The following is a 26,476-nucleotide window of genomic DNA, read 5'->3' as shown; positions in this document are numbered from 1 at the left end:
ACAGCATTGCGTCCACCGACCAAGCTAGAGGATCTGGAACTGGAGAACAAAAGATAGGAAGACGGTTGTTCCTTGATGTCGCGAACAGGTCTATGGACGGTCGTCCCCAAAGGCGCCAAAGTTTCTGACAAATCTTGTTGTCCAAAGTCCACTCCAGAGGTAACACTTGCTGTTGACGACTTAGCTCGTCCGCCAGGACGTTCATCTTTCCCGGAACAAATCTCGGGACTAGCTGAACCTTCGCTTCGTTTGACCACAGGAGGAGGTCCTTGGCTACTTCGTATAGAGAGAAAGACTGAGTCCCCCCCTGTTTCCGCACGTACGAGAGAGCCGTGGAGTTGTCGGAATGCACTGCCACTACCTGACCTTCTACTAAGCTCCGAAACTGTCTGAGCCCCAGGAAAATTGCTAAAAGTTCCTTTACATTTATGTGGAACTTCTTCTCCTTCTCCGACCAAGCTCCTGAAGTCCGTTGATTTCCCAGTAGGGCTCCCCAACCTGTGTCCGATGCGTCGGAAAAGAACTGTAGGTTCGGGAGGATGGGTCGTAAATCTAACCCTTCTTCCAACCTTGCTCGAGAGCGCCACCACCTTAGGTCCTCTTTTATTTGATCTGTGACAGGAAAGGTAATCGAGTCTGGTTGCGTCTTCCTGCACCAAGAGGCTCTCAGGAAAAACTGCAGAGGTCTCATGTGCAGTCTTCCCAACCTCACAAATTTCTCCACTGACATCAATTTGCCCAGGAGTCTCATCCACTGATTGGCAGAACTTACCTTTTTGTCCAAGAACTCCTGAACTGTCTCCAGACAGCCTTGGACCCTCTTCGGGGACAGAAAAGCCCGAAAAACTTGAGCATTCAGAGTCATCCCCAAATAAAGGATGCTCTGAGATGGAACCAACTGGGACTTCTGTTTGTTGACCAGAATTCCTAACTTTCTGGCAAGATCCAGAGTTGTTCCAAGGTCCTTCATGCACCGACTCTCTGATTCCGACCGGAGAAGCCAATCGTCCAGATAGAGGGAGATTCTTACTCCTAATATGTGCAGCCAGCTTCCTATCGGGGATAGAACCCTGGTGAAAACTTGAGGAGCGGTCGCCAGTCCGAAGCAAAGCGCCCGAAACTGAAACACCTTGCCTTCAAACATGAACCTCAGGTACTTCCGAGATTCGCGATGTATCGGAATGTGAAAATAAGCGTCTTGCATGTCCAGAGAAACCATCCAATCCCCCTGTCTGATGGACTCCAGAACCGACCGAGTGGTCTCCATATGAAATTTTGTTTTCTGGACATGCAAGTTCAGGGCGCTCACATCCAAAACCGGCCTCCAGCCCCCTGATGACTTGGGAACTACAAAAAGGCGATTGTAAAAGCCTGGAGGAAAATCCCCTTCTATCTGTTCTATCGCTTCTTTGAGAACAAGCGCTTCCACTTCTGCGGCTAGCGCCAGAAATTTGTCTGAGCCCGGAGAGTATGCCTGGAATGGAATTGGCACAGGTGAGAGCGAGGGAGGTGAAATGAGAGGAATACGATAGCCGAACTTGAGTACTTGCACTACCCAGGCTTCTGCTCCTCTGTTTTCCCATTCCTCCCAAAACAGAGCCAGCCTGGCTCCCACTGGTGCATGAAGAACCGAGCTTTCATTTGGAAGGTTTGTTAACCTTGGCCGAGGTCTTAGACTGAGGTCGCAAATTCGACTTCGGCCGAAAGAAGCGCTTGGGTTTTCTCCTTCGAAAAGGCGCTTGGGCCAGAGGAGAAACCGAAGGAACAGTCTCCAAAGAAGCTTTAGGTCTCTTAGTAGACTGTGCCAGTAAATCCGAAGTAGATTTCTTATCTAGCGCCGACGAAATTGACAACACTACATCGTCTGGAAAGAGGTTATCTTTCACAAAAGGAGCAAACAAGAGAGCAGACTTCTGTTGGGAAGTAACCCTTTTAGAAGCAAAGGAGCACCAAAGTTGCCTTTTCTTAAGGGTACCAAAGGCGATGAGCAAAGCTAACTCATCACATCCATCCCTAATGGATTTGTCCGCACAGGACAGAACACCAATCCAATCCTCCGCTAACTCCTGAGAAAGAGAAGGACAGTCTTCGATCTTGGCCGGTAAAGCACCAATAGTCCAATCAAGGAAGCTAAAGACTTCCAAAAGTTTAAATTGGTTCTTTACAACGTGGTCCAACTCAGGCGCTGTAAAGAAAACTTTCGCTGCGGCGAAAGCAGATCTTCTAGAGGAGTCGATTAAACTGGAGAAGTCTCCCTGGGAGGAGGCAGAAACTCCCAGAGAAGGAGCTTCCCCAGCTACATAAAACCTATACCTCTTACGAAGCAACTTCGAGGGAGGGTAAGCAAAAAGCGCCTTCCCTAAGTCTCTTTTCATAGACATCCATTTCTCCGTCTCTTTCAACGAATGTCTAACCGCTTTAGATAGAACAAGTTTTGGGAGGAGAGGGTCTGAAGTTTTCCTCCCATCAAAAAGTCGAAGTTGGGGTACGCGCGGAGCCGCTTTCTCAAAATAATCTGGATAAGATACCAGAAGAAATCTAAGGAGACGTGAATAACACGAGAGGTGATGTGAATCCTCCTCCTCTACTTCTTCCTCATTCTCCGATACCGCCGAAGAAGTAGACGGGACTACAACCGGATCTGAAGGTTTCGAACCACCCTTGGACTCATTCATCCAGTTGGTTAACATCTCTAACTGCTTGCGCAAAGGCGCCAGAGACGTATCAAAAACAGTTAACGTAGGCTTGAAAGAGCCTAAATGTTCAGCAGGAGGCGGAAAAACTACTTGCGCCTCGCTCGGAGCCGCCGAAATTCGAGGCGATACAGGCGCATCAGGCGTAACAGACGAGAAAGCGCCTAAAGAAACACCCTTAGAACTGCTAGCTACAGCGCTAAAACCACAATCTCTACTAGTAGATGGAGCCGAAAAAGGCACAGATTGGGGCGACGAACGAGCCGCTAACGGCCGAGGCGCAACCCTACTCTCAGGCTCCTTATACCGCTTGACTGGAGGAGGGGAAGAATCAGTGCCTGAACGCCTCTTTAAGGGACGCGAAACGGGCGAATCTCACCAAGAGCGCCGCGCGACCGGAGACGAATCGCTTGAATCATTCGAAAGGCGTCTAACCGCAACACCTTTCCAACGCTTAACCGAGCTCTGTTGAGGCGCAACAGGCTCAACAAGAGAGGCGCCTGTCTGTGGGCAAATCCCGATCGACTCCCTTGGACTTCCGGTATGTCTTCTCCCCAGTGCGGGGGAGCTGGACAGTGACCTTTGTCTAGGAGACGTGTCAGGACAGACAGACGCACCCTCAACTACACTCTTACCTGAAGCCGCTTTCTCCAAAAACCTCTTAACCGAATTACCAAGTTACAAAACCGTATTCGCTAGTACCGAAAATTTCTGATCTAACCTCGATTCCAGACTGGCAATGGTGTCGGAAGAAACTACACGGGAAGCCCGAGAAGTGGGATTAGTAGGAGGAATAGGAGGTGTAGTTAAAGGAGACATAACAATTTGAGGAGAAACAGAAGGAACAGATGCATCGCAAGACGAAGCAGAGCTAAGCTTACTTTCCCTAAGCGCTGCTTTTCTAATTCTGTCTTTAGCTAATTTCTCCGAGTATGAACTAAAAAACTTCCATTGAGAATCAGTCCAATCACTACACTCGTTACATGTTCGATCTGCTGAACAAACCTGTCCCCTACACTTAACACATTTAGTATGAGAATCATACTCTAACTTGGATAATCTAGTTTTACATCCTGAGATGCAAAACCTAACTCCCGACGGACTAGAATCCGACATGGCAACGCCTAAATAATAAGCAAAATAACAACAACGCCAAAAAAGAGTACTTCACCAATTCCGAAGATCAAATCCACAAGAAAAAAGCGAAGCAAAGTCATCCAACCGCACCGACCACCGATGTTCACCAGACGCCGGCAGGAAAAGAATTGGATTCACCTGGGCAGTTGTACCTGGTTCTCCCGCGAGTGGAGGGAGATGACGTCATCACCACCAGTGTTGGCGACGCCTACGCGCTAAATTTGAATTTAGTCTCCTGCCGCTCGTGGAAATCACGGCTGTATAATTGTTCGGTAAGACACTACAATAAAATCAGTAATTTGTGGATATTTCTCAGAAAAATATGCCGTGAATACACGAATTTCCTGTGAATAATGGGTATATAGGGTCCAAAGAGAAATATGTGAATACACGAGTCCACAAAATTATTTTGGTTTTTAGAATTTCAGATAAAGGATTGTGTACCTGTATCTAAAACAGGAGGCCTAGTTACAACCTTGTTATTGTTTGGAGCCTAGTAAATTAATAAGGATCTCTTTTCATAGGCCTAGTTACATTTAGTATTGCTACTACACTGAACAGCATAAACTGGCATCTGGCATCTGACAATGAAGCCCTGAAAATTAATATGAATTAGTAATTTTTCTACATGCGTCCATGTGAGCTACTTTGACTACTGGCGAGCATGAATAGATTTATCAATCCACGTGCCAATAACTACTAAACGTCTAATTGTTCTGACTAATGCAGAGTTGCTCTTTCTTATGTAATTTTTTAAATTATTGCTCAGAATTAATGTAAAGTAGTTATTGTGGCACTAGATATAATGATTATACTTGTTAGCTTCTTCTTTAACTGTTAAAAGGTTAATATTGAGCAGTAGTGTATCTGGCATAATGAACAGCTCTCCTGCCAAATAAAAGTCTTTGGAACATTTAAAAATGTTTATTAAAATAAATCTAATCACGGGACTGGAGATAGCTTTTCTTAGTTTTAATACAGATTCTATATTTAGCAAAATTGATACATATATAATAGCACTTTTAGACATAAGACCATATTCTCAGTAGCAAAACAAGGAAAGAGAAATGCCTCAGTTGCCAACAGTGTACTGTGAAAGATATGTTAAGGGTTTAGTCCCCTAAATTTTGTGGCTTACTGTCCAAGAAATGTGAATCAACATACAGTATAAGCAAAATTAACTCTTCATTTTCCAACTCACAAACTGACTTACTTGTCACTAGGTGGAAGATTCAAGGTAATTGACCCCTTCACAGCATCACCATATTTTAGGTATCCAAAAAATCCTACTGCAATGTAACCACATGTCACAAGGATCATGGCAGTATTAAGAACTCCATTCCATCCCCGAAATTCTTCTGGTGTCGTCATCTTTCTTTCTAGAGGCAGGACCTGTTAAAAAAAATTACTTTTTCTGAACGAATTATAAAAAATTAATTTAACCAGACAAGCCAGGAATCTCAGTTCTTATAGGGTTGGAGACAGAATTAACTTGACATGAAAAAATAATTCCAGATTCATATTACTATTACCAACATCATGAAACTCAACCTTATTGTTTATGGATACATCATGCTTTCTATGACATGATGCACAAAAAGAATGAAAAAATAATGCAAATATTAAAAAATGTCATGGCTATTTTTTCATAATTGCATGTATATCCAGGCTTAGCACTACATACTACTTGCTTTCACTCACTCTCAAAGCAGAAGCAAGAGAGCTACTCACTATTCCCTGCTGTTGGGTCACAATCCTGTGATCTGAGGAGTGTACAGTCCTGTCCCGAATTATGCGTGTTTGAATTGTACGATTCCCCTTTTAAGCAGTCGCTAGTTCTCAAAAATAGGTTTTCTGTATTTGTGAAGCTGTTCAAAGTCTGAGAGTCACACACCGCAAAATGTATCAAATCTATTGTCTTTTCAAGTATTTTAGGTGTGGGGGAGGGTTTGCTGGTATCTGAGAAAATGGGTGGGGAAAGACTTGGAGGAAAAAAACTATTATTCATCCAAGGGGGAGTGCGAGAGACAGATTTCGTGCTCAGCCATTAAGCTAAGATGGAAGGCTGTGCCTCACGCATTTGTGACGTCATAGCACAGTGTGTATGAATGATCGATATCATCATCACCATACGTATTATTCAGATCTGCGAAGTGTATTCTGAATGATCGGTATCATCATCATCACCATACGTATTATTCAGATCTGTGAAGTGTATTCTGAATGATCGGTATCATCATCATCATCGCCATAGATATTATTCAGATCTGTGAAGTGTATTCTGAAGGCTTCTGCTCAGCCATTAGCTAAGATGGAGGGCTCCGCCTCACGCATTTGTGACATCATAGCGCAGTGTGTATGAATGATCGGTATCATCATCATCACCATACGTATTATTCAGATTTGCGAAGTGTATTCTGATCATCTGCATCATGTATACATCTACCTAGAAGTCGAAGAGGAAGACCTATTTTCTCGAAACTAAAAGCTTGCCCTTAAGTTCAAGATGAAGGAAGGAGCAACTTCCATTTTGGCAGCAGTCGACAACTTCAAATTCGTCATTGCTGAACATGAAGTAAGAATCTTTTTCTAGGTTAACTTGTTTTGACTAACTTTTGGCATTTGATCATTTATTTTTTTCTATTGTTGGAATGGGTTTTGATGAAAATGACTAGTAAAAGTGATTAGCACAGAAGCAGATGTGTTTGAGAGAGAGAGAGAGAGAGAGAGAGAGAGAGAGAGAGAGAGAGAGAGAGAGAGAATCGTTTGATCTAAACTTTTCAAGAAACTATCATTCCATGTTGAATTTTAAATTTTTATCATTTCTTTTCAAGAAATTGTAATTTCATATAAAATTTTGAATTTTCATCAGTTTTTTTATCGTAGAATAAATTTATGAAAACGATTACATAGTGAACGAGCTGGACAAAGAAACTGACACGGTCGCTCGTAACCAAGTTTGTTAGGCCTAATGGGAGTGAAGACACGCATGATCCGCCAGTCCCCGAAACCTCAAATGGTTCACAAAGCCTTCCTTCTGCAGAACTCTTCACAGAGGATGAGATAGAGGAGTTTGAAGGTTTTTTGGCAAAGGATAGGTAGAGAAAATTCCAACCTAAAGGTTTTTTTAAAGGAAATGACTGTATCGTACAGTACACTTGCACCCAATGGTGCCATTGTTTACGTGTGGGAGTTTTCACTATCCTGTGTGTAATTCTAAACTTTTTTCAAGTTATTAAAACCTTTATCATGTTTTATTTATCCATAAGAACAATTTCATATAAGAAAAAATTACAGTATAGTACATAGAAAGTATTAAAAATGGGTAGTATAAAAAAAAGTTTGACTGGGTAAGTTGCTGTTTGCCTTGGCCCTAATGGAATTATTCCCATAAGGCATGTTTCGAAATCTGCGAAGTTCCAATTTTGCTAGGCCGTGGATAGACCAAATTCTTGCATAATTGGGGATTGTACTGTATATATATCTAAACAATTACATCATTATTATGACTTATAACTTGCAGATAACATGAAAATTACTTATAAAACTTACCACTCCAATGCCTTCAAAAGCATAAATTGCAGTACCCAAAAAGAGAGGCATCTGCTCCCAAGATTTAAATTCAGGACGATCATATGAAGATGGTATATCTTGCAAGAGGTAGTGAAATGTGATCGCAATTCCAAGACCAATGAATACATTACTTATAAGAGAAAATGGAGCCAGCACCTGAAAAAATATAAGAAAAACAGAATTTTTAAATTTCCATTAAATTTCCATAAGTCAGCAAATAAAGAGTAAAAATACAAAATAAGACTCTTGAATTTAACACCTCAAGTTCATTTGTTATGCTTCACCAAAAGCCTTTTTTTATATGCTGCAGAAAAATATATAAAGTACTACGCAATTATTTAAATTTGAAAATGAAAATACTGAAGATTTTTTCATCTTTGCTTCATACCTCCATTAAGACAATAACTAATTACCCATAACTTGCATTAATGGTAATTTTTAATAACCCTTAAACGCCGAAGCGGTAAAATAAAAATTGTCTCCCGTGTGCCGGAGGTGTTTCGGAGTGAGCGCGGAAGCGGAAATTTTTTTTTTTTTCAAAAAATCACAGCACGCTTAGTTTTCAAGATTAAGAGTTCATTTTTGGCTCCTTTTTTTCATTAGCTGAAGTTTATTATGCAACCATCAGAAATGAAAAAAATTATCATTATCATATATAAATAATGCGATATATGATAGCGCAAAAACAAAATTTCATATATAATTGTATTCAAATCGCGCTGTGCGCAAAACGGTTAAAGGTAACAAGTTACTTTTTTTTCGTTGTAATGTACACTAAATTGCAATCATTTTGGTATACAACACATTGTAAAACGATAAAAGCAACACAGAGAAAATATTATCACAAAATAATGCATGAATTCGTAACGAGCGGACGTAAACAAATATTTTTATCAAATATTCACCATAAATTTAAATATTGTCCTAGAGACTTCCAATTTCTTTCAAAATGAAGACAAATGATTGAATATTACTATACTGTAAGAGTATTAGCTTACAATTGCAGTTTTCGACCATATCTGACGAGTTAAAGTTAACCAATGTCAAAATTTTTTTATATATTTTTTTTATAACATGAAATTGCACACATTTTCATATATAAAACTCTATGAAATGCCTAATATGAAAAGGAGCAAATATTCCGAGAATGGGACGTACGCATTTCGGAGATTTGTGGCAGAGAATCCGCGCGCGGAGGGAAGGAAAGTTTTTTTTTTTAAATTCACCATAAATCTAAATATTGAGCTAGAGACTTCGAATTTATTTAAAAATGAAGATAAATGACTGAATATTACTAGACTGTAAGTTTTAGCTTACAATTGCATTTTTCGACCATTTCAGTAGAGTCAAAGTTGACCGAATGTATTTTTTTTCTATTTATCATGATTTATATGCAAATATTTCAAAAATGAGAAAAGCTACAACCTTCAATTACATTTTGTTGTATTCTACATGAAATTGCGCACATTTTCATATATAAAACTTTAAGTAACGGCTAATTTAAAATGGTGCAAACATTACCACAATCACACGTATGATTTTTACGGAAGAGTTACCGCGCGGACGCAAAGAAAATGTTATTTTTTTCATAAATTCACCATAAATCGAAATATTGTGCTAGAGACTTCCAATTTGTTGCAAAATGAAGGTAAATGATTGAATATTACTAAGGTATAAGCGTCTTAGCTTACAATTGCATTTTTCGACCATTTCGGTCGAGTCAAAGTTGACCGAAGGTTGAAAATTTGTCACTTATCATTTTTTATATGAAAATATTTCAAAATTGATAAAAGCTACAACCATGGGTTGTTTTTAGTTGTATTGTGCATGAAATTGCACACATTTCCATACATAAAACTTTATGTAACGGCTAATTTTAAAATGGTGCAAACATTACCACAATCACATGTATGATTTTTTTCGGAAGAGTTAACGCGCGGACGTAAGGAAAAAGTTTTTTCATAAATTCACCATAAATCGAAATATTGTGCTAGAGACTTCCAATTAGTTGCAAAATTAAGGTAATTGATTGAATATTACTAAAATATAAGAGTTTTAGCTTACAATTGCGTTTTTTGACCATTTCGGTAGAGTCAAAGTTGACCGAAGGTTGAAATTTTGGCACTTACCGTTATTTATATGAAAATATCTCAAAACTGATAAAAGCTACAATCATGAGTATTTTTTTGTTGTATTCTACATAAAAATGCACACATTTTCATATATAATACTCCATGTAACGGCTAATTTAAAATGGTACAAAAATTATGTCAACGTGACGAAATAATTTCCGAGATGTGTCACAGATACTTTTTAGTGCGGCAAGAAAGAAATTCGCGCTTGCGCGCCTGTGTAACGATTGTAAACAAAACAACACCTTGATCCGTGAACTCCCAGCATCCCCCAAGGCGCGTGATTCAAGAGTTTTCGGCTGGTAGGCCTAAAAGTATTTTTCCGTGAATTTTTAAAAAAACTTTTGTATGTTGACGTAAAATACGTCCAGTCGGTAGCCGAGAGACAAAAAATTTCGACGTAAAATACGGCCAGTCGGCGTTTAAGGGTTAAAAAAAAGATAAATATGTAAAGTTCATCATATTCTAATGAAATCAAGTGAAAATATTGAACGCAATCTGTTGATTTTTTTTACGCAATAAACATGCCCTGTGCACCATCTACTAACGAAAAAAAAAAAAAATTTCGTTCACGTATTCAAGTGATATTTTGACTTGAAAACACTTCATATAACATAAAATAACCTTAGTCTATATCAATTGAGTATCTAGAGATTCATTTATGCTAACTAGAGGCAAGAAAATTGCTCTGATTTGAGTTCAATGCAGTAAAATAAACTTATCTCGCAATCGCCTTCAGCGATTTCCCAACCAAAACTTTGATTGTTGTTTTTATATTATAATACAATAGAAATATGAAAATACATACAACATTATTGGATCTGTGAGGTAAAGCATAACTTTGTGCCAGAAAACCATGAAAAATGGAAAGAAAATAAAGTGCTTCTGAGGTTTGAACAAATTTTTTGTTTTCATGTTATTTTAAATGGGGAAAGTTGATTCAGGTTACGAATTTTTCAAGTCCCGAACAGCGTCCTCGAACAAATTTAGTTCGTGAACTGAGGTACCACTGTATTTTTTCGTAATTTACTTTTCAAAATCAAAATTACAGCCGACATACTATCATAAAAGATACAATGTACAACCAGCAACAATTCCTGAATATATTTATGGGTAAATATATATGAGATGTACTGGGATGGGTTGACGTAGTACATTCCTCCTTGAAATCTAAAGTCAGACAATTCTCCCTCATATATTGAACTGAGGTGTTGCCCCAAGTGTGGCATATAGTTATTTACGACCCAGTTAAGTGATCTGAATGTTTTCCCACACAATGTTAAAAAAAAAAAACTGGTGTAAAATATTGATTATCATATGATACAGCCCACTACTCCTCTTATGTCATTATAGTGCACACATAAGTTGTATGTCGCTACAAAAGGGTTAAGATAATTTCACAACCTACTGTGGCCCCTGGGAATCCACTGCACATGCCGGTAGCAGCCAACTGACATTCTCTTACTGGTAACATGATTAAAGCATCTAGGATTTGTGGCACACACAAGGGGACTAATTTCAAGTACTAACAGGTTTCTGACGTAACCTGTCAATTAAAATGTACATACTGAAATGTAATTAAGGCATAATTTCTCCAGTAATTTAGGCAGAAAAAGTAGATAGCTTAACAATTACATGTGTAACTATTTTCAAAGGAAAAAACTCACACTTCATACCTACACACAAAATTCAATCGCTAAACCATCAGTTAACTTGCAAGTATGCTTTTTATAGAACTGTCAAATATAAACATAATACAGTAACATAGTACAACATACCTTTAGAGACCGTATCATTGATATACCTAACAGAGGTATGATCAGGATTGCCATATATCCATGAATATCAATTTCATTTCCTGGTAATTTACAGTCTACAACCTGAAAAAATAACTATTATTAGTATAATAGAACTATGATTTATAAAGTAGTTTATCAACACCAACTGGGATCACCTTAAGGATTGGTTTCTTAATGAGAGGACAAAAATGGGGCAACAAAGTTCAAGAAGTTGAAGAGCTAGGTGAAAAGTACAGGAAATCCAGTTGGGGGCAAAAGGATGCTGCAAAGTACTCTTAGCACCATCTTCAGCATTATGCAAAGCAAACTATAGGTAGGAAAGGAAGCAGGTGCAAAATCAACTTATATGGTACAGTTGAATCTCAAAACTGTCATTCGGTGGTCTGCGAACTCCTGTGGTTCAGCTCAATGTTGAATTGGCTGCCATTAGTTTGTCAAGTGACCTTGAGTGCAGCAACTCATATTGTTTACAACTTCCCTGCAGCAAAAATTATGCCATATCCCTTTTGTTTTATGAAAATAATTGTTAGTAAAGAAAATGTTTGAAGCTACATATGTTTTCAAGATTAACTTTAAATGAATAAACATATTTTTTGTAGACTTCACTTGAGAAGGCTCTACCTAGTCAAACCTTTTAACAAAAACAATGAACCATTTGGCATTGCACAAATTCCTAACTTTTAAAGTGCTTGAAAGACTTACAGGTGTTATAGTTTTGATAATTTCTTTCATATAACTGCATATTTACCAATTCAATATGCCACCAATGAGATCAGATGATGCTAGAGGTAAAAAGCACAAGCATAAATCTTTATCTATGCTAGAAAATGTTTCTATAGTACTTTCCCTCCTGTTAGCAAATGTTTAGTGTTCACTTTCCTCAATGGATGGCAGTGCGTTTTACTGATCGCTGAAATTCATTCTTTATTTTTGTCATTTCATTACCCTCTGCAATCAAAATATATGACGAAGAAACTAACAGCGATAATTATGAAGATAGTCAATTTTAGGAGATAAAAGTCACTGATAATATTCTGCAGATTCTGAGAAAAGTTAAGTAATTGACTTATGGTTAGGCTTACATGGGAATGTAGGCTAAATGTGTTAAACAAAGAATACTATTTTACAGAAAATTATGTACAGTATGAAGTTATAAAATGATAGTGAAAATATATGAGTAATAAAATGATAAAAAGTGGTGTCAGAATTTAGCCAAGCAGTAGGCTAAGTTGGCAACTAGGCTATTTGTATGTGGAATTAGCTTGCAAGACTATGTTTACATAGGGGCTTCCTTATTTATGGGTGTATTCTATATTCTGGGATTTTCTGTGGTCCGACAGTGGCCTGGTCACAAGATTCCTAGATTTAAGAGGTTGGACTGTAGAAATAATATCTTGTGCTGTGTATGTAAAATGAGAAATGGCATCAAAGATGAAGTTGGTAAGAATCAATGAACCTATCATGTTGGGAAGACTAGAAGTTCCATAATCAGATGGAACAGTGGATAAAACCTACAGAGACATGCAGGAATGGAGCTGAAGATGAAAAGAAAGGATATAGCACTGGAAAGAAAACCCATGTGGAGAAAACACTAAAACAATATTGCTAGTCTCTGGTTAAGGATACTAGACATAACCAAGCTGATAACTATTAAGAATGCAGAATCTGAAACATCAACTTAACTGATGAGAAATATGGAAGGCATCAAAGAAAGGACTGCTAACTTTTAGAAGACAAGACAAACCTAACAAAAGTTTCTTATAATCCCAGCAAATAGCCCGTGAGAGGAATTAAACCATGGATACCTTGTAATGAAGTCAGGAAGAATGACAATATTCAAGAAATACAGAATAAAAAAAACTGGAAGATGGAAACATTTGAAAGACAGCTTACAAAAGGCAGCAAGTTAAGATAAATTACAAACTTGAGTTAGAGAAAGAGATGTAGTGATACAATAAATAGGTACAGACACCGGTTAAATACAGTTACAGCATAAGATGGGCAGGGAAATGGACTTTACAAGAGCTAGATACATGGAGTAGAGGGGCAAGGAGTAACAAAAGTTCGTAGTTGCTAATGAACTGGATAAAACATAAAAGCCTTCTAACCTGGTACATGAAGGAAAAATGGATAATAAAAACTAGGGATCACATACGAAGCAGACTTTGAGATCTAGAGGAAGAAAGAATGAGAGAAAAATCTGGAAAAGGCATGAGGCTGTTAACTAATTGGGGGCAGAAGTGCACTAATGCTCATTCTTCCTGCCAACAGGCCTACCACTTGTCCAACTCAAATGGTTGCAATCTTGCTATCATATTTCAACTACTGTACCTCATAAGAAGATTAAAAAACATTTCAGGTAAAGAATATATTGCATCTCTCATACATCCATATTTAAGTAGGGTCAGGGCTGATCAGAGATGACCTGAGGATCTATTTGCAAACCACTACTGTTTCCCCTACCCTTCCAGTATCTATTCATGACCTGTAAGTTTAGTCTCCATCCAGATATACCATGTTACCAATCATGATATGAACAAGGGACTTGAAACTCCTGTAACCTCCTATGCAATATGGCATAAGCATGTCAAGACTGAGGCCTATATCCAGTGTTAGATGCCTATACTCACACTCCTCACTTTGGTGAACCAATTGATTGATGCCTGAAAGAGAATACAAGTCACAAGGTAGCTAAGTCAATCATAAATTGATGGATTGAGATGATAGCTCTACCAACAAGCCCTCTTTCACTCCCTTTGTTAAAAGGGGAAGCAGAGGGAGTCACAACTTAAGAACCAAAGGTCCAAGGTATTATTTAGCTTACCTGCATCAACATGAGGTCCAGCTTGTTCTCTGCTTGACTACTGCCTTGTAGAGGAAGGAAAGAGCAAGGGAAGGAAGAGAGATAAGCCAGTCACACTCATTCACCCTTCAACTTTATGCCCTCCAAGTACTTATGAGTGATGATTACTTGTCCAAGAGGAGTTTGATGACCATATAGTCTATTGAGAAGCCGCCACAAGTTCTAGGGAGGTGTCCAATGCGGTGAAGGCAGTATGGAACTGCCTGTGCTCATTAATGTGAAACCAAGCAGTTCCTCTAGATGCTAGTGATGGACCAATGCCCAAGACTTCATAGGTTTTTGCCTTGATTAGACAACTATCCCCTTGTAGGGGAGGTCACATGCTTGTTTGATCACTTCACCAAGTCAGAAAGTATGTTATATATTTTTTCATTATGAAAGTAAACAATTACTCATGAACCATGTCAAAAAGCAAGGCATAAATATAATGAGCACAAAAATATAGAAAAATAGAAGAGAAAGGAAGATTCACATCATCATTAGGTGAAGTATCATGTTACTGTCATCAGCATACATCACTACCATGACTACAGCTATAACCACCATCACCAGTACCCCAAGTTCAACAATCATAAACATCTATACCAACACAAGGTGCAAGTCTCTCTTGGTCTGGTCATTTTTTTCTTATTTGTGCACTGATGAAAGAAAATGGATATAAAGGTATAAAAACACAATGAAAAATATATAACAAAAAGTCAACACACTGTATGCAGTTGCTGAAATTTAATGTTTACTTGCCAAGCAATGACGTTGGACCAACACTTAGGATATAAAGCAGAAAAATTATTAGCGAACAAGAATACCATTCGAGAATGAAAATAATAAGTTTCAAAAAAAGCCTTTGAAAAGAGATGATAAAAATTCAAGAAAGTACTCATCAAACAAGAAACTTCTAAATTCATTAAAAAAAAAAAAAAAATATGCATTCTGATACCCTTAGTTTTCAAACAACGAATACCTCAACTTTTGATATGAAGCAGAAAATTTTTTAGTGAACATGAGTACCATTAGAGAATGAAAAATAACTTTCAAAAGAAAACATTTGAAAATAGATAATAAAAATTCAAGAAAGTAAACATCAAGCAAGAAACTTTTGAATTCATAAAAATAGAGAAAAATAAAGATTCATCTGATGCCCTTACTTTTCAAACAACAAATACCTCATAAGGCAGGGGCTTGGTGCCATACGGGTTTTCAAAGTAATAAAAAATGTTAGGAAAACTTTTACTTGATGAATAACTTGATATTTACCTTCTTTATTTTCATGACATTTGTAAATTTTTTATTACCAGTAATAAACATCTGAGAGAAAAACTTTTTGTTAGACCTTATTCCAAACAAGGGGATTTTGTTCGTTTGCAAAACACTATTTTTCATCCACATACAGATGCACACATTACAGTTCTATTTTATTGACCAAGTACAGTCAACTTTGGTTTTCGTACACCTCTCTTTTCATATGTTTTGGTTTTCATAGAATTTTTTTCTACTAAATTTTGTCTCAGTTTTCGTACGTTTCCTCGGTATTTTACCCTTGGAAACGCTCCATCCAGGGCCCTGCGAGTGACCAGGCCCCATATCAAACACCAAAACAAAGCATCCCTTCTTCTTTCGTGCCCCATTCTGCTTTGGTGTTCGTTATCTTTGTGCTTTTTTATTTGAGTGCAACTGCTAAATAAGCCATCATGGGGCCAAAGAAAGTTCAAAGTGTAAAAAAGATGAGAAACACTACAGAATTTAAGAAAGAACTCGTAGCAAAGTGTTGGAGGACGATGCATGCCCACCTCAGCAAGAAAATGCCTACAACAAGCGCTGCTGTTAGTGAATTTAAGGTCAGCACTGGCTGGTTTGAAAAATTCAGAAAACGAATGGCATAAATAATGTGCCTACTTCATGGATTAAGGACATGTTGCAAAGTGGAATGATATAAACAAAATTGTGGAGAATTATCATCTCAACAAAAAGAGTTGTAATCCATGTCTCCAACATGTTTAATGACAATGTTATGTTTAACTTTAAGCAAATTTTAAAGAAACGCCAGAAACAAATGTCTCTGGATAGTTTTATTGTGCAACAGGGGTCCAGTAACTCTCAAGCTGATCCCAGTGCCAATAAAAAAACTTAGTGGGGAAGTAACCTCAGATAGTGCCAGTAAAAAACAGTGGGGAAAGAACCTCAGATAGTGCCAGTAAAAAACGAAGAAAAGTAACCCCCGATAGGTCCTTGATACCTGAAGTCCTTCTGGAGGGAGATTTCCCTTCTAAACAATTACCTCTCCTCCTCCGTCTTCCCTCCTCTCCGTCTTCCATACGCTGACAGGTATCTTCCATGAAGGCGAGTGATGTTAATGTTCATTTATTCATTCTATTAATCATTTATATTTATTTCTCATTGTTTTCTGTATGTAAAACTGTTTATTCCCTATAAAATATATTTAAAAAAATTTTTTTGGGGGTCTGGAACACATTAATTGTATTTGCATTATCCTTTAAGGAAATTATTGTTTCGGTTTTTGTACGTTTCGGTTTTCGTGGGAGGTTCTGGAACGGATTATGTACGAAAACCGAGGTTCCACTGTACATAAAAAAACAACCCTACAACTTCAAATATACCAGCAAGTCACTGTCACCTCCTCAGGCCATTTAGGAATATTTCACCTTCACTGCCATGCATCTTCAAATTAAGTTTGTCAACTTGCAATCAGAAATTAGCCATAGTAATAATAATAGAGTAGAGCAGGGACTTTGATACACTGCCATGCTAAGAGAACTTAGGTTCATATGGTTCCCTATCCATCACAATCCTATTTTAAGGGCATCTAACCCATACCCAGGTGTATGAGGAGAGACTATTAAGTTAGTCTGTACACTGGCATAGTGAATGTCTTCCTAAGCTATCTACATGCACTATGTTACTTATCAATGCTTGAGTATTTCCAGTTTTTTTGTACATTCTTTGGTGATATGTTTACCCTGTAGTAATCATAATCATACAGTGGCATAATCAAAACAAAAGACAATCATTTACAAAACATGAGCGGCATGGTAACTACAAGTGTTTAACTCTGCCAAGTTGCTCCCCTCACCCCTTACGAGGCATAGGAAGTACTATGCTATGAACTCTGCATATTTGATGTCACGTCATTTTAACCTGGATGTCATTCGTCTGAAGCCGGGATTGAATTTGGAGCAGGTGAGGTCGGTGGCTCTGTCCTTGTCTCCACAGCATGCCTCAGTGTTGGAGTCTACTGCAGCCTCCATGTTGCAGATGGTCTGACAGGTCACCAGAGGGGTTGGTGAATGCTTCCTCTCTTGCCAGTTTGTTGCAGTTCGGAGGCAAGGCGTTTTCATATCTTGCTCACCTCAGTGTTAATTTATCGGCTACCACGAAGACGAGCCCAGCAGGAGGGGGGTAGCGAGCATCCAAGAAGTGTGTCAGCAAACCCTGTAAGGAGGGTGAACCCCGTAGCCCAAGCGTCCCCCAAAGTGCCGCCATTTTGGACGCTTCCGACTCTGAAATTAAAAACATTGATAAAAAACCCTCCTCCCTCTCGGGAATCAAATTAACTCCCGAGGAAGGGGTGAAATTACATAAATCAGCCTGAGGGCCTCCTGATACTTCCAACGACGAATCGATGGAAGAAAAGGAAGGGGACAAAGGCACAACACTAGCCTGGGATGTGACAGTAGCAGGATTCGAAGCATTGGGAAGGGAAGGAAAACCCTCCCATGAAGGAAAAGTAGAAACCCTATGATGCTCCCTCTTCCTATAAGATACAATAACAGCAAACACACACACTCAAACACAAGCAAAAACAGGCAATGAACCAGGTAAAGGCCGAGAGAGGTCAACCGCAATTCTCGTCCAGACGGTTTAAAGAAAGACTGACACTGTGGTGTAGGCGAGTGGTCCTTGACCATTCTTTACCCAATATACGCACACGTTGCCAGATCTCACAAGATTCCTTGCTTTCATCTGCGATTTAACTGGATCCAGCTAGGCACTGGAAATTATCCTATTGTTAAGACCGAAGGTTTGTTTGCGTATGAACAACTTTCCTCTCAGTGGGTTGGCCATGTGAATTATCTCTTTCAACTGAAAAATTAAGTTACCCTGCATATAAAAAGCATTACTGCAAGGATAATAAAAACACTTCTAAATTATACAGTGCAGTGTTTAGGAACCATAAAACCCATACTATGGTCACTGAACACCACAAACTCACAATGACCAATTAACAAAGATTCATAACAACTAAAAGGATGCAGAACTACAAGGGATTGCCATGAAATACTGATAACATAGAGAGACTGTATTATAGAGGCTAGTTAACTAGAAAATTGGGAATCTCCATTACTTGTGCCTGGTACTTACCTATACCTTACATTAAATATTTTTAGTTACTAAGTATAGTTTTAGAATAAGCATGTTCATAATTACAGTCAGGTTTGTACAAACTCACTTTTCAGCCTAAAGAGTAAATAATTTTAAAAAGTTTACTTGCCTGCTTAACATTTGCAGAAATGAACACAACATAAACACAACAAAATCCAAGTTGTGTTATGGTAAGAAATGCATTAATTGTAGATCGAGCAACTGGTGCCAGTCTCTGCAGAGGAGTTGGACCTGTATCAAAAGCATTATAGCCAACTTCAGCGTAGTCAAGGCTTGAGATTCCTAGTCTCTCTTTCAACTCATGAGCACACCTTACCTGAAATAAAACTAGACTTCACGGTAAATAATTTAGGGTAAATGGTTCCATAGCTCTAAAAAAAGTAAAATACAACAAAATTAAATTAAAAAAATTAACTGGCAGTAGGTGGGTAGGTGAGGGGAAGATATCCCCCTTTCATCTGCCTTAACCAGGTTTTTACTTTTAATTCAGGGACATGTGGGGTGGTTGAAGCAGGGTTATGATGAAAGGCTTTTGTTTGCAGTGTACTTATGAAAAATTACCTTCAAAATTTATGATCTGTTCCCAATGAAATACAAATCATTGCCTTTTAAGACAGTGAAAAAGGCTGGAGTGGTTGGACAGCTATGAAATATCCACAAAATACAGAAGATGAAGGCTAAGATCTAAAAATGAAATTGGGAGGAAACACCAATTGCACCAATTGTAGATAGAGGGGCTGGACGAAGGTTAGATTAATGGAGATGCCTCGACCATTTAAAACCCTTTACTAATCCATGAAGCCAGAACAGTCAGTGAGAACTCAAAAATATAGGCAAAAGACCCTTGGGAAAGTTTTGATAATTACCAAGTAACTCACAGGATGTTCCTCGAAGAAATGATCAAGAATACAATAGACGACATCTACACACAAAGAAAAACCATCAGTCAGGCTCAGCACAACCTTCGTCTCGTAGCTTCCGAGCCCACATATAAGTACCCATCCTCCATTTGTATTGATACAGCTGCTTGCAATAGTAATATTCATTACAATAGGCTTGCTTGTAAACTTAACTCATTAACTGAAAATAGTATTTGGAACCATTTATATCAACAAAATAAAGTTATGATTCTATCCACTTGCCCCCTAACTAATAACAAATCCATAGTCTTGAACTCAGGTTTGTCATTTGCCCTTAAACCTGATAAAAAACATAAACTTGACTTCCTAGTAACATTTGATAAATTCACTGCTAACAACAATGACAAGAAAGATGAAATATGTCTTAAGGGAATTCTCCTAAACATCCTAACCAGACAACAACAGATACTCCCTGCCTAAAAGATTCATGATAGCTATAAACTTACTCCGCAAACTAGACATTATAATCACTCGATCAGACAAAGACTGTAAAATTGTGTTAATGGACAAGAGTTTCTACCAAGAAATGACCAGTGAACTTTTAAATGATACAACTACTTATGAGAAATTAACAAAAAACCCAAGCAATAATGTCCCAATAGATTTCTTCAGAAAATCAGAAACATCAGTAAAATAAACATATAGAAATTTTGGAAAAATTTTAAGCAATCAATCCCAAATTACCTTACTTCTTCTATGGCCTCCCCAAAACTCACAAAGATAAAATCCCCTTCCGTCCCATAATCTTGTGTGCTGGAGCTTTTTACTAAAGAATTTCAAAATGGTTAGCTGAGTTACGATCCCCCTTCTTAGGAACTTTTTTCCTTTGTCATATAAAACATACAGAAGAATTTTGCAACAAATTTAGGTCAGTTAGGTCAGCAAATATCCCTGTACATAGCGTAAAACTTCTCAGCCTAGATGTAGACTCCCTTTCACAAAATTACCCATAAAAGATGTAGTAACTTTCCTAAAAAATAAACTTAAGCAATTTGCTGACTATTTGCTGACCACTTCCCCAAAGAATAGAATAAAATAATGCAACTTGTGGAGCTCTGTGTCACTAATAACGTCTTTTCCTTTGGTAATACCTTTTACCGTCAAACATTTGGTTGCAATATGGGGATTCAGTCCTCTCAGTCCTGTGTTAACAAACTTATACCCAATCAAACATGCAGATATGATTTGTCTTCGTTATGTAGACGACATCCTAACATACTGGTAAAGCGAGTGGCGCGATTTCATCTTTCTACAAAAATTAAATTCCTTGGTTCCGAGCTTAAAATTAAAAGTAGAATGGGGAAAACAATAACCAAATCCCCTTTTTTGATGTCTTAATCATCAGAACTGATAACAACTACAAATTCACTGCCTTCAGGAAAGCGACATTCTCACTTTCATACATATACATTTTTACAACTATCATAACATTTCAGTTAAACTTTGCATAGCAAGTTACTAATTTCATGGACCCCTGAGAATTTGCTCCCCAGATTTTCTTAACAAAGAAATTGAAACAATCAGAAAACAACTTATCTTGTTAAAATACCCGAAGCAAATAACAGAAAAAGCCATACATAAAGCTAAGAGCATTTTTTACAATCCAACAGTTAATAAAGAAAAGGAAAAATTCACAAGCAAAATCATAATCCCTCACGTGGTTAATTTACGAGATATCACACAAACATTGGGGAAATCAGTCAGATTTGAAAACAGTTTGACAATTTTCCTTCACATAAATAACATGAACCATATCATGAGTTGGAAATCATTCTAAATTTTATACAAAAGCAGCTGTTGATACAAATGTCAGATGGTAGAATCTTCACTTGATAAAACAACAAGATAATAGGATCAATATTTCCAATGGAGCCTGGGACTCTGAGCAAAAAGACAATAAACAATATATCTTCTTTCTAAAGGCAACAACGAAGCATATTAAGACAACTGACAGAACCAACGTCGGCTTAATGGTGACCCCAGGCATAACTTACGGCATATCTCCCACTATATATTTTGCAAATGATCTCTCTTGTGGGATAAGTGACCAAGATCTCTCACATGGGATAAGTGATCAAGGTCTCTCTCATGGGATAACTGGAAACTTTGCAAGGTTGGTAGAATCTCCACTCCCTGCTGAACAGAGGGTGTTGACCGATCATTTACAACATGCATACCAGTATAATCAAGGCACTTCAGTTTATGTTGAAGGTCAGCAGCCGAACATTCAGTACCCAAATCAGTTGCAGAGAGAGCATTTGGTTGAACAGGGTTTTGATGGACACCAGGGCCAACAGAGTCATGAGGTGCAACAATTAGTAGATAATTATCAAGACGGGCAGCCGTTAATGAACACTACGCGCTGGCCTTGTGGGAGATTGCCACTTTTCATAAAGTGCAATCGTTTATAGAAAAAAAAAAAAGACACCTTGAAAAGGCTCACACAGGTCGTATGCTTGTGCAGTTCGATGAAGTTTGCCTAAGTCGTTTCAGGAACATTGTGAAAAGTAGGCAGAAGCAATCTTCCTTGGATCGTTATTTTTTAAAGAGGCCTTTAGCATTAGCAGGAGTAAGCAAAAAGGAAGAACCAAGTGATAAAAAATATTAAGTTGCAAGCAAAAAAGGAAGAACCAAGTGATAAAAAACAGAAAGTTGAAAGTGGTGATGAAGTTGGAAAAAAAAAAAAAAAAAAAACCCTACGTAAAGTATAGAAAAAAAAAAAAAAAAACCCAAATTTAAAAAAAAAAAAAAAGTTAAAAAAAAGGAAAAAAAAAAAAAGAATTTTTATTAATTTCAGTTTTTTGTAAAGTTAAGTGTTACAGTTTTCTTAATATGTTTCGTAAATTTTAGTTTAGTTTTCCTTACATTTTTTTATGTGTTTCGTAAAGTTAAGTGTACGTACGTACGTACGTATCTGCCATTTGTCCTCCTCCTATGCCGCCACTTTCGGAGATAGCCTCACTCGAAAGGTAAGCTTCCACATTTTACGTACAGTATTTCTTGTAAACCAAGTACACTAATAAACTTTATTTACAGGTTAATTTGCATTACGTTATTAGGTTAGGTATTGAATGGTCCAATTTGTTGTAGTATTTCATTGTTTATAGGTCGATTTAGCTTTATTATGAAATTTACTGGGGTGTTTTTGGAGGGCTTGGAACAGATTAGCCATTTTACATGTAAAATGTGGTCCAAGATAAGAAAACCTCATGATACGAAGGGTGCCTCGGAACGGATTAATTTTGTATCTCGAGGTACTACTGTAGTTTTGTTTTATCTTTAAGGATATTTTTCACTGTGCTATTGAAGTTTTTTATGACTTGATCAAGGGGATTTTTTGTTAGTTTTTTATAAGTCACATCATCATCCAGTAGGGCTTGCATACGTGATATGTAGTCAGTTTTATCTAAAATTACTAAACTATTTGACTTATCAGCTTTTGTAATGTGAATAGTATTGTCCTTTTTGAGATCGGTCAAACTTTTCTTATAGCGAGCAGGGAAGTTACTTTCATGCTTAACGTTGGCAGCTCTGTAAACAATACCTTTAATCATGTCAACATGATTTTGAGGAAGATCGCAATATTTTTCAAATTTAATGGAATCATTAAAGCAGAAGGTCGACTTGTTATAAAGAAAGATAAACCATATCCAAGTGCACAGGTTATTAACCATTTTCTTCATTTGGGAAAGCCATAGGGTTTGACACTAAAGAACTGTAATAACACATGAACCAATACTGTACAGGCAGTCCCCAGTTATCAGTACAGTGTTCCCCCCGTATTCGCGGGGGATGCGTACCAGACACCCCCGTGAATAGTTAAAACCCGCGAATAGTTAGAACCACCATTAAAAATGCTTATAACTGCTTATCTTGAAAGTTCAGATACCAAATGTATACCCCTTAAATAACATCCTACTTCAAATATACCTAAAATTACCAACCTATTACTGTATTAATCTTTGAGGTTATATTATTAATATAATTTCAAAGTCATCTTAAACATTTTACCATTAAAAATATATACCTATAGCCAATAACAGAGAGAGAGAGAGAGAGAGAGAGAGAGAGAGAGAGAGAGAGAGAGAGAGAGAGAGAGAGAGAGAGAGAGAGAGAGAGAGAGAGAGAGAGCAGTGAATGGCAACATCATATATCTGACCATCAAGAGTGAAATTATGAATTATTTCTGAGAGGGAGAGAGAGAGAGAGATGATAGAGACGAGGAGTATAGGAGAGGAGAGTGGAGAGACGATGAGAGCAGGAGAGATAGAGAGAGAGAGGAGAGCGAGAGAAGCTAAACTCCTAAACTCTGACTCCTTCCCCCCTCCGCCCAATACGTATAATCAAACTGTCATATAAATCCCCCGCCCAACGGTTCCTCCAAGGGGTGGATTAAAAAAAAAGGACTGGGAAATCGCTATTTCTAATTAATCTTATTAAATATTTGGAAATAGTTTTATAAGGTAAATAATTGTATTTATACTAAAAACAAATAAACATACGTAAGAGAGAGAGAAGAGAGGCGATGAGAAGAAGAGAGAGACGAGAGAAGAGAGAGGAGAGGAGAAGAGATGGTATTGTTACTGTTTAATCTCACGAAACTATATATAATTTGTAAACTAGTGCTGTATATTATTATTTTACCATAAAATGTAGTAATGTCCTTAAAGATACACTTATACATACATTTCCAGCCCAAACAGAGGGCGAGAGTTACCACTAAGACATACTATCTCGTGTGGCAAGAGAGAGAGAGAGAGAGAGAGAGAGAGAGAGAGAGAGAGAGAGAGAGAGAGAGAGAGAGAGAGAGAGAGAGAGAGAGAGAGAGAGAGGGGGGGGAGGATTATCCTTATTTAAAAGACTGAAATGGATAGATTTTGTACTTCTATAAAATACTATAACATATGAATTTTGAAATTAATTATATACTATTATTATCATTATGCAAAAATATTAATAAACATACACATGTACCATAGAAATTCTCATCTCAGTAAAAGGAGAGAGAGAGAGAGAGAGAGAGAGAAGAGAGAGGAGAGAGAGAAGAGAGAGAGAGAGAGAGAGAGAGAGAGAGAGAAAATACGTGATCAATGAGAGGGCAACACTTGTTAGACCCCAGCCAACTCTGCCTGGCTACCTTGGAGTTCAAAGACGCGGGGTAAAATGCATTTTCTTTCATTCTTACATAATTTTATATTTATAAACTAAAATCTTGCTAATTCACTTTAGTATTTTCTTTAATGAATATATATTATTGCTTTACATTAATATTGATATTTGAAAAATTAGTAAATCATCATTCCAAAAAACATACATCTCTGTAAGAGATGAGAGAGAGGTACGAGAGATGAGAGAGAGAGAGAGACGAGAGAGAGAGAGAGAGAGAGAAAGATTATTGTAGCATTTGTAAAATACTTTCACATATGATTTTTATAATTACAGTTATTATTATTATTATTATTATTATTATTGTTATTATTATTATTACTATCATTATTATTATTATTATCATATGAACATAATAACACATATACATACGTGTACCATAAAAATCTCTCATCTCAGGAGAGAGAGAGAGAGCGAGAGAGAGAGAGAGAACGATGAGAGAGAGACGACGGAGAGAGAGAGAGCTTGAGAGAGAGAGAGAGAGAGAGAGAGAGAGAGGAGTTCGAAAGAAAGATGCGTGAAGACTGGGATTTCCTTCATTCTTACATAATTTTTAAAATTTATAAACTAAAATCTTACTAATTCAATGTAGTATTTTCTTTCTTGAAGTAATTGCTCTTTACATTAATATTAATATTAGAAAATTAGTAAATCATTTATCACACAAAAAGCATACATCCCTGTAAGGGAGAGAGAGAGAATTATTAGTTATTATGTGATATCATTTAATCTTATTAAATTTACTAATACAGTAGTATTGACCAATATTAATATTTTAAAATCAGTAAATCGTTTTTGTATCATAAAAATGTATTTAGGCATGAAAATAACATCAAAATACACTAATTAGTGATTATTTATCGTCGGAAAATCCCGCGAATAGGCGAATTCACCGCAAATAATGGTTAGATATGGTCCAGAAAAAAATCCGCGAATCAGTGAGTCCGCGAATCCGGAGAACGCGAATACTGGGGGCCCACTGTAATCCAGTTTAATGGAGCTTGTCTAGCGCCGAAATGCGCAGATTTCCAGTTATGGTGTCAATACATATCTAACAGAGGTGCCATAAAGCAGTTATCGGTGCCAAAATCTGGTTATTGGTGCAGATTCGGTTATCGGCAATTATCGCTCATCATCAAGCTGTCAGAACGGATTGCCCACCAATAACCCGGGACTGCCTGTATATATATTACTCTATGTGGTTCCCCGTAAATATATTACTCTATGGGGTTCGAAAATGACTTATCTAAGTATGCTGGGTCTGGCTGTGGGATTATTGCACCTTCACCAGCAATATCTCAGCTTGACCACCACTCTTGGGGCAATAGTGTTTCAGGAATTTTTTTATTTGAGGTAAGGTCACAGGTTATCAAGTTTTCTTTATTAAGAATACTTGCCTCATTATGTCGGGTCTGGCTGCATGATTATTGCACCTTTACCAGTTCAGGAATATTACATTGAATAACCACTCCGTACATGAAGACTTCTTAAAAGGAAACATTTCCTAAGAAAGTTAATGATATAGTACCCACCTTTTGTTTATCATGCGACTTAGGAAATTAGTGAGGGTCTGCCTTTTTAATATGGGCCACTAAAATCATTCTCAGTCCATGTATACACAGAGTACAGTGGACCCCCCGTATTCGCGTTCTCTGGATTCGCGGACTCAGACATTCGCAGATTTCTATCGGGAATGTTTCCCCGCATTATTCGCGGAAAATTTGCATATTCGTGGTATTTTTCTATGAGAAATATCCACAAATGCTTTGGTATATTTTTTTATCAATTTCATCAT

At 37.5% G+C, this 26,476-nt stretch overlaps 1 protein-coding gene across 2 annotated transcripts in view; it reads right to left on the bottom strand.

Moving 5' to 3' along the window:
- LOC135222816 (proton-coupled amino acid transporter-like protein CG1139) overlaps nt 1-26,476 on the bottom strand; it is a 177,762-nt gene that overhangs the window by 49,241 nt on the left and 102,045 nt on the right. For both annotated transcript variants that reach the window (XM_064261122.1, XM_064261123.1), the window contains 4 exons: nt 18,705-18,911; nt 11,314-11,415; nt 7,383-7,559; nt 5,044-5,222 (listed from right to left, as the gene is read on the bottom strand). In XM_064261122.1, the coding sequence (XP_064117192.1) occupies nt 5,044-5,222; nt 7,383-7,559; nt 11,314-11,415; nt 18,705-18,911 (665 nt within the window). The remainder of the gene's footprint in view (nt 1-5,043; nt 5,223-7,382; nt 7,560-11,313; nt 11,416-18,704; nt 18,912-26,476) is intronic.

The sequence above is a fragment of the Macrobrachium nipponense genome, chromosome 8, assembly GCF_015104395.2.
Source record: "Macrobrachium nipponense isolate FS-2020 chromosome 8, ASM1510439v2, whole genome shotgun sequence".
Lineage (NCBI taxonomy): Eukaryota > Metazoa > Arthropoda > Malacostraca > Decapoda > Palaemonidae > Macrobrachium > Macrobrachium nipponense.
The sequence above is the reverse complement of the archived record's forward strand: the minus strand, read 5'-3'. Positions and strand labels throughout refer to the sequence as shown.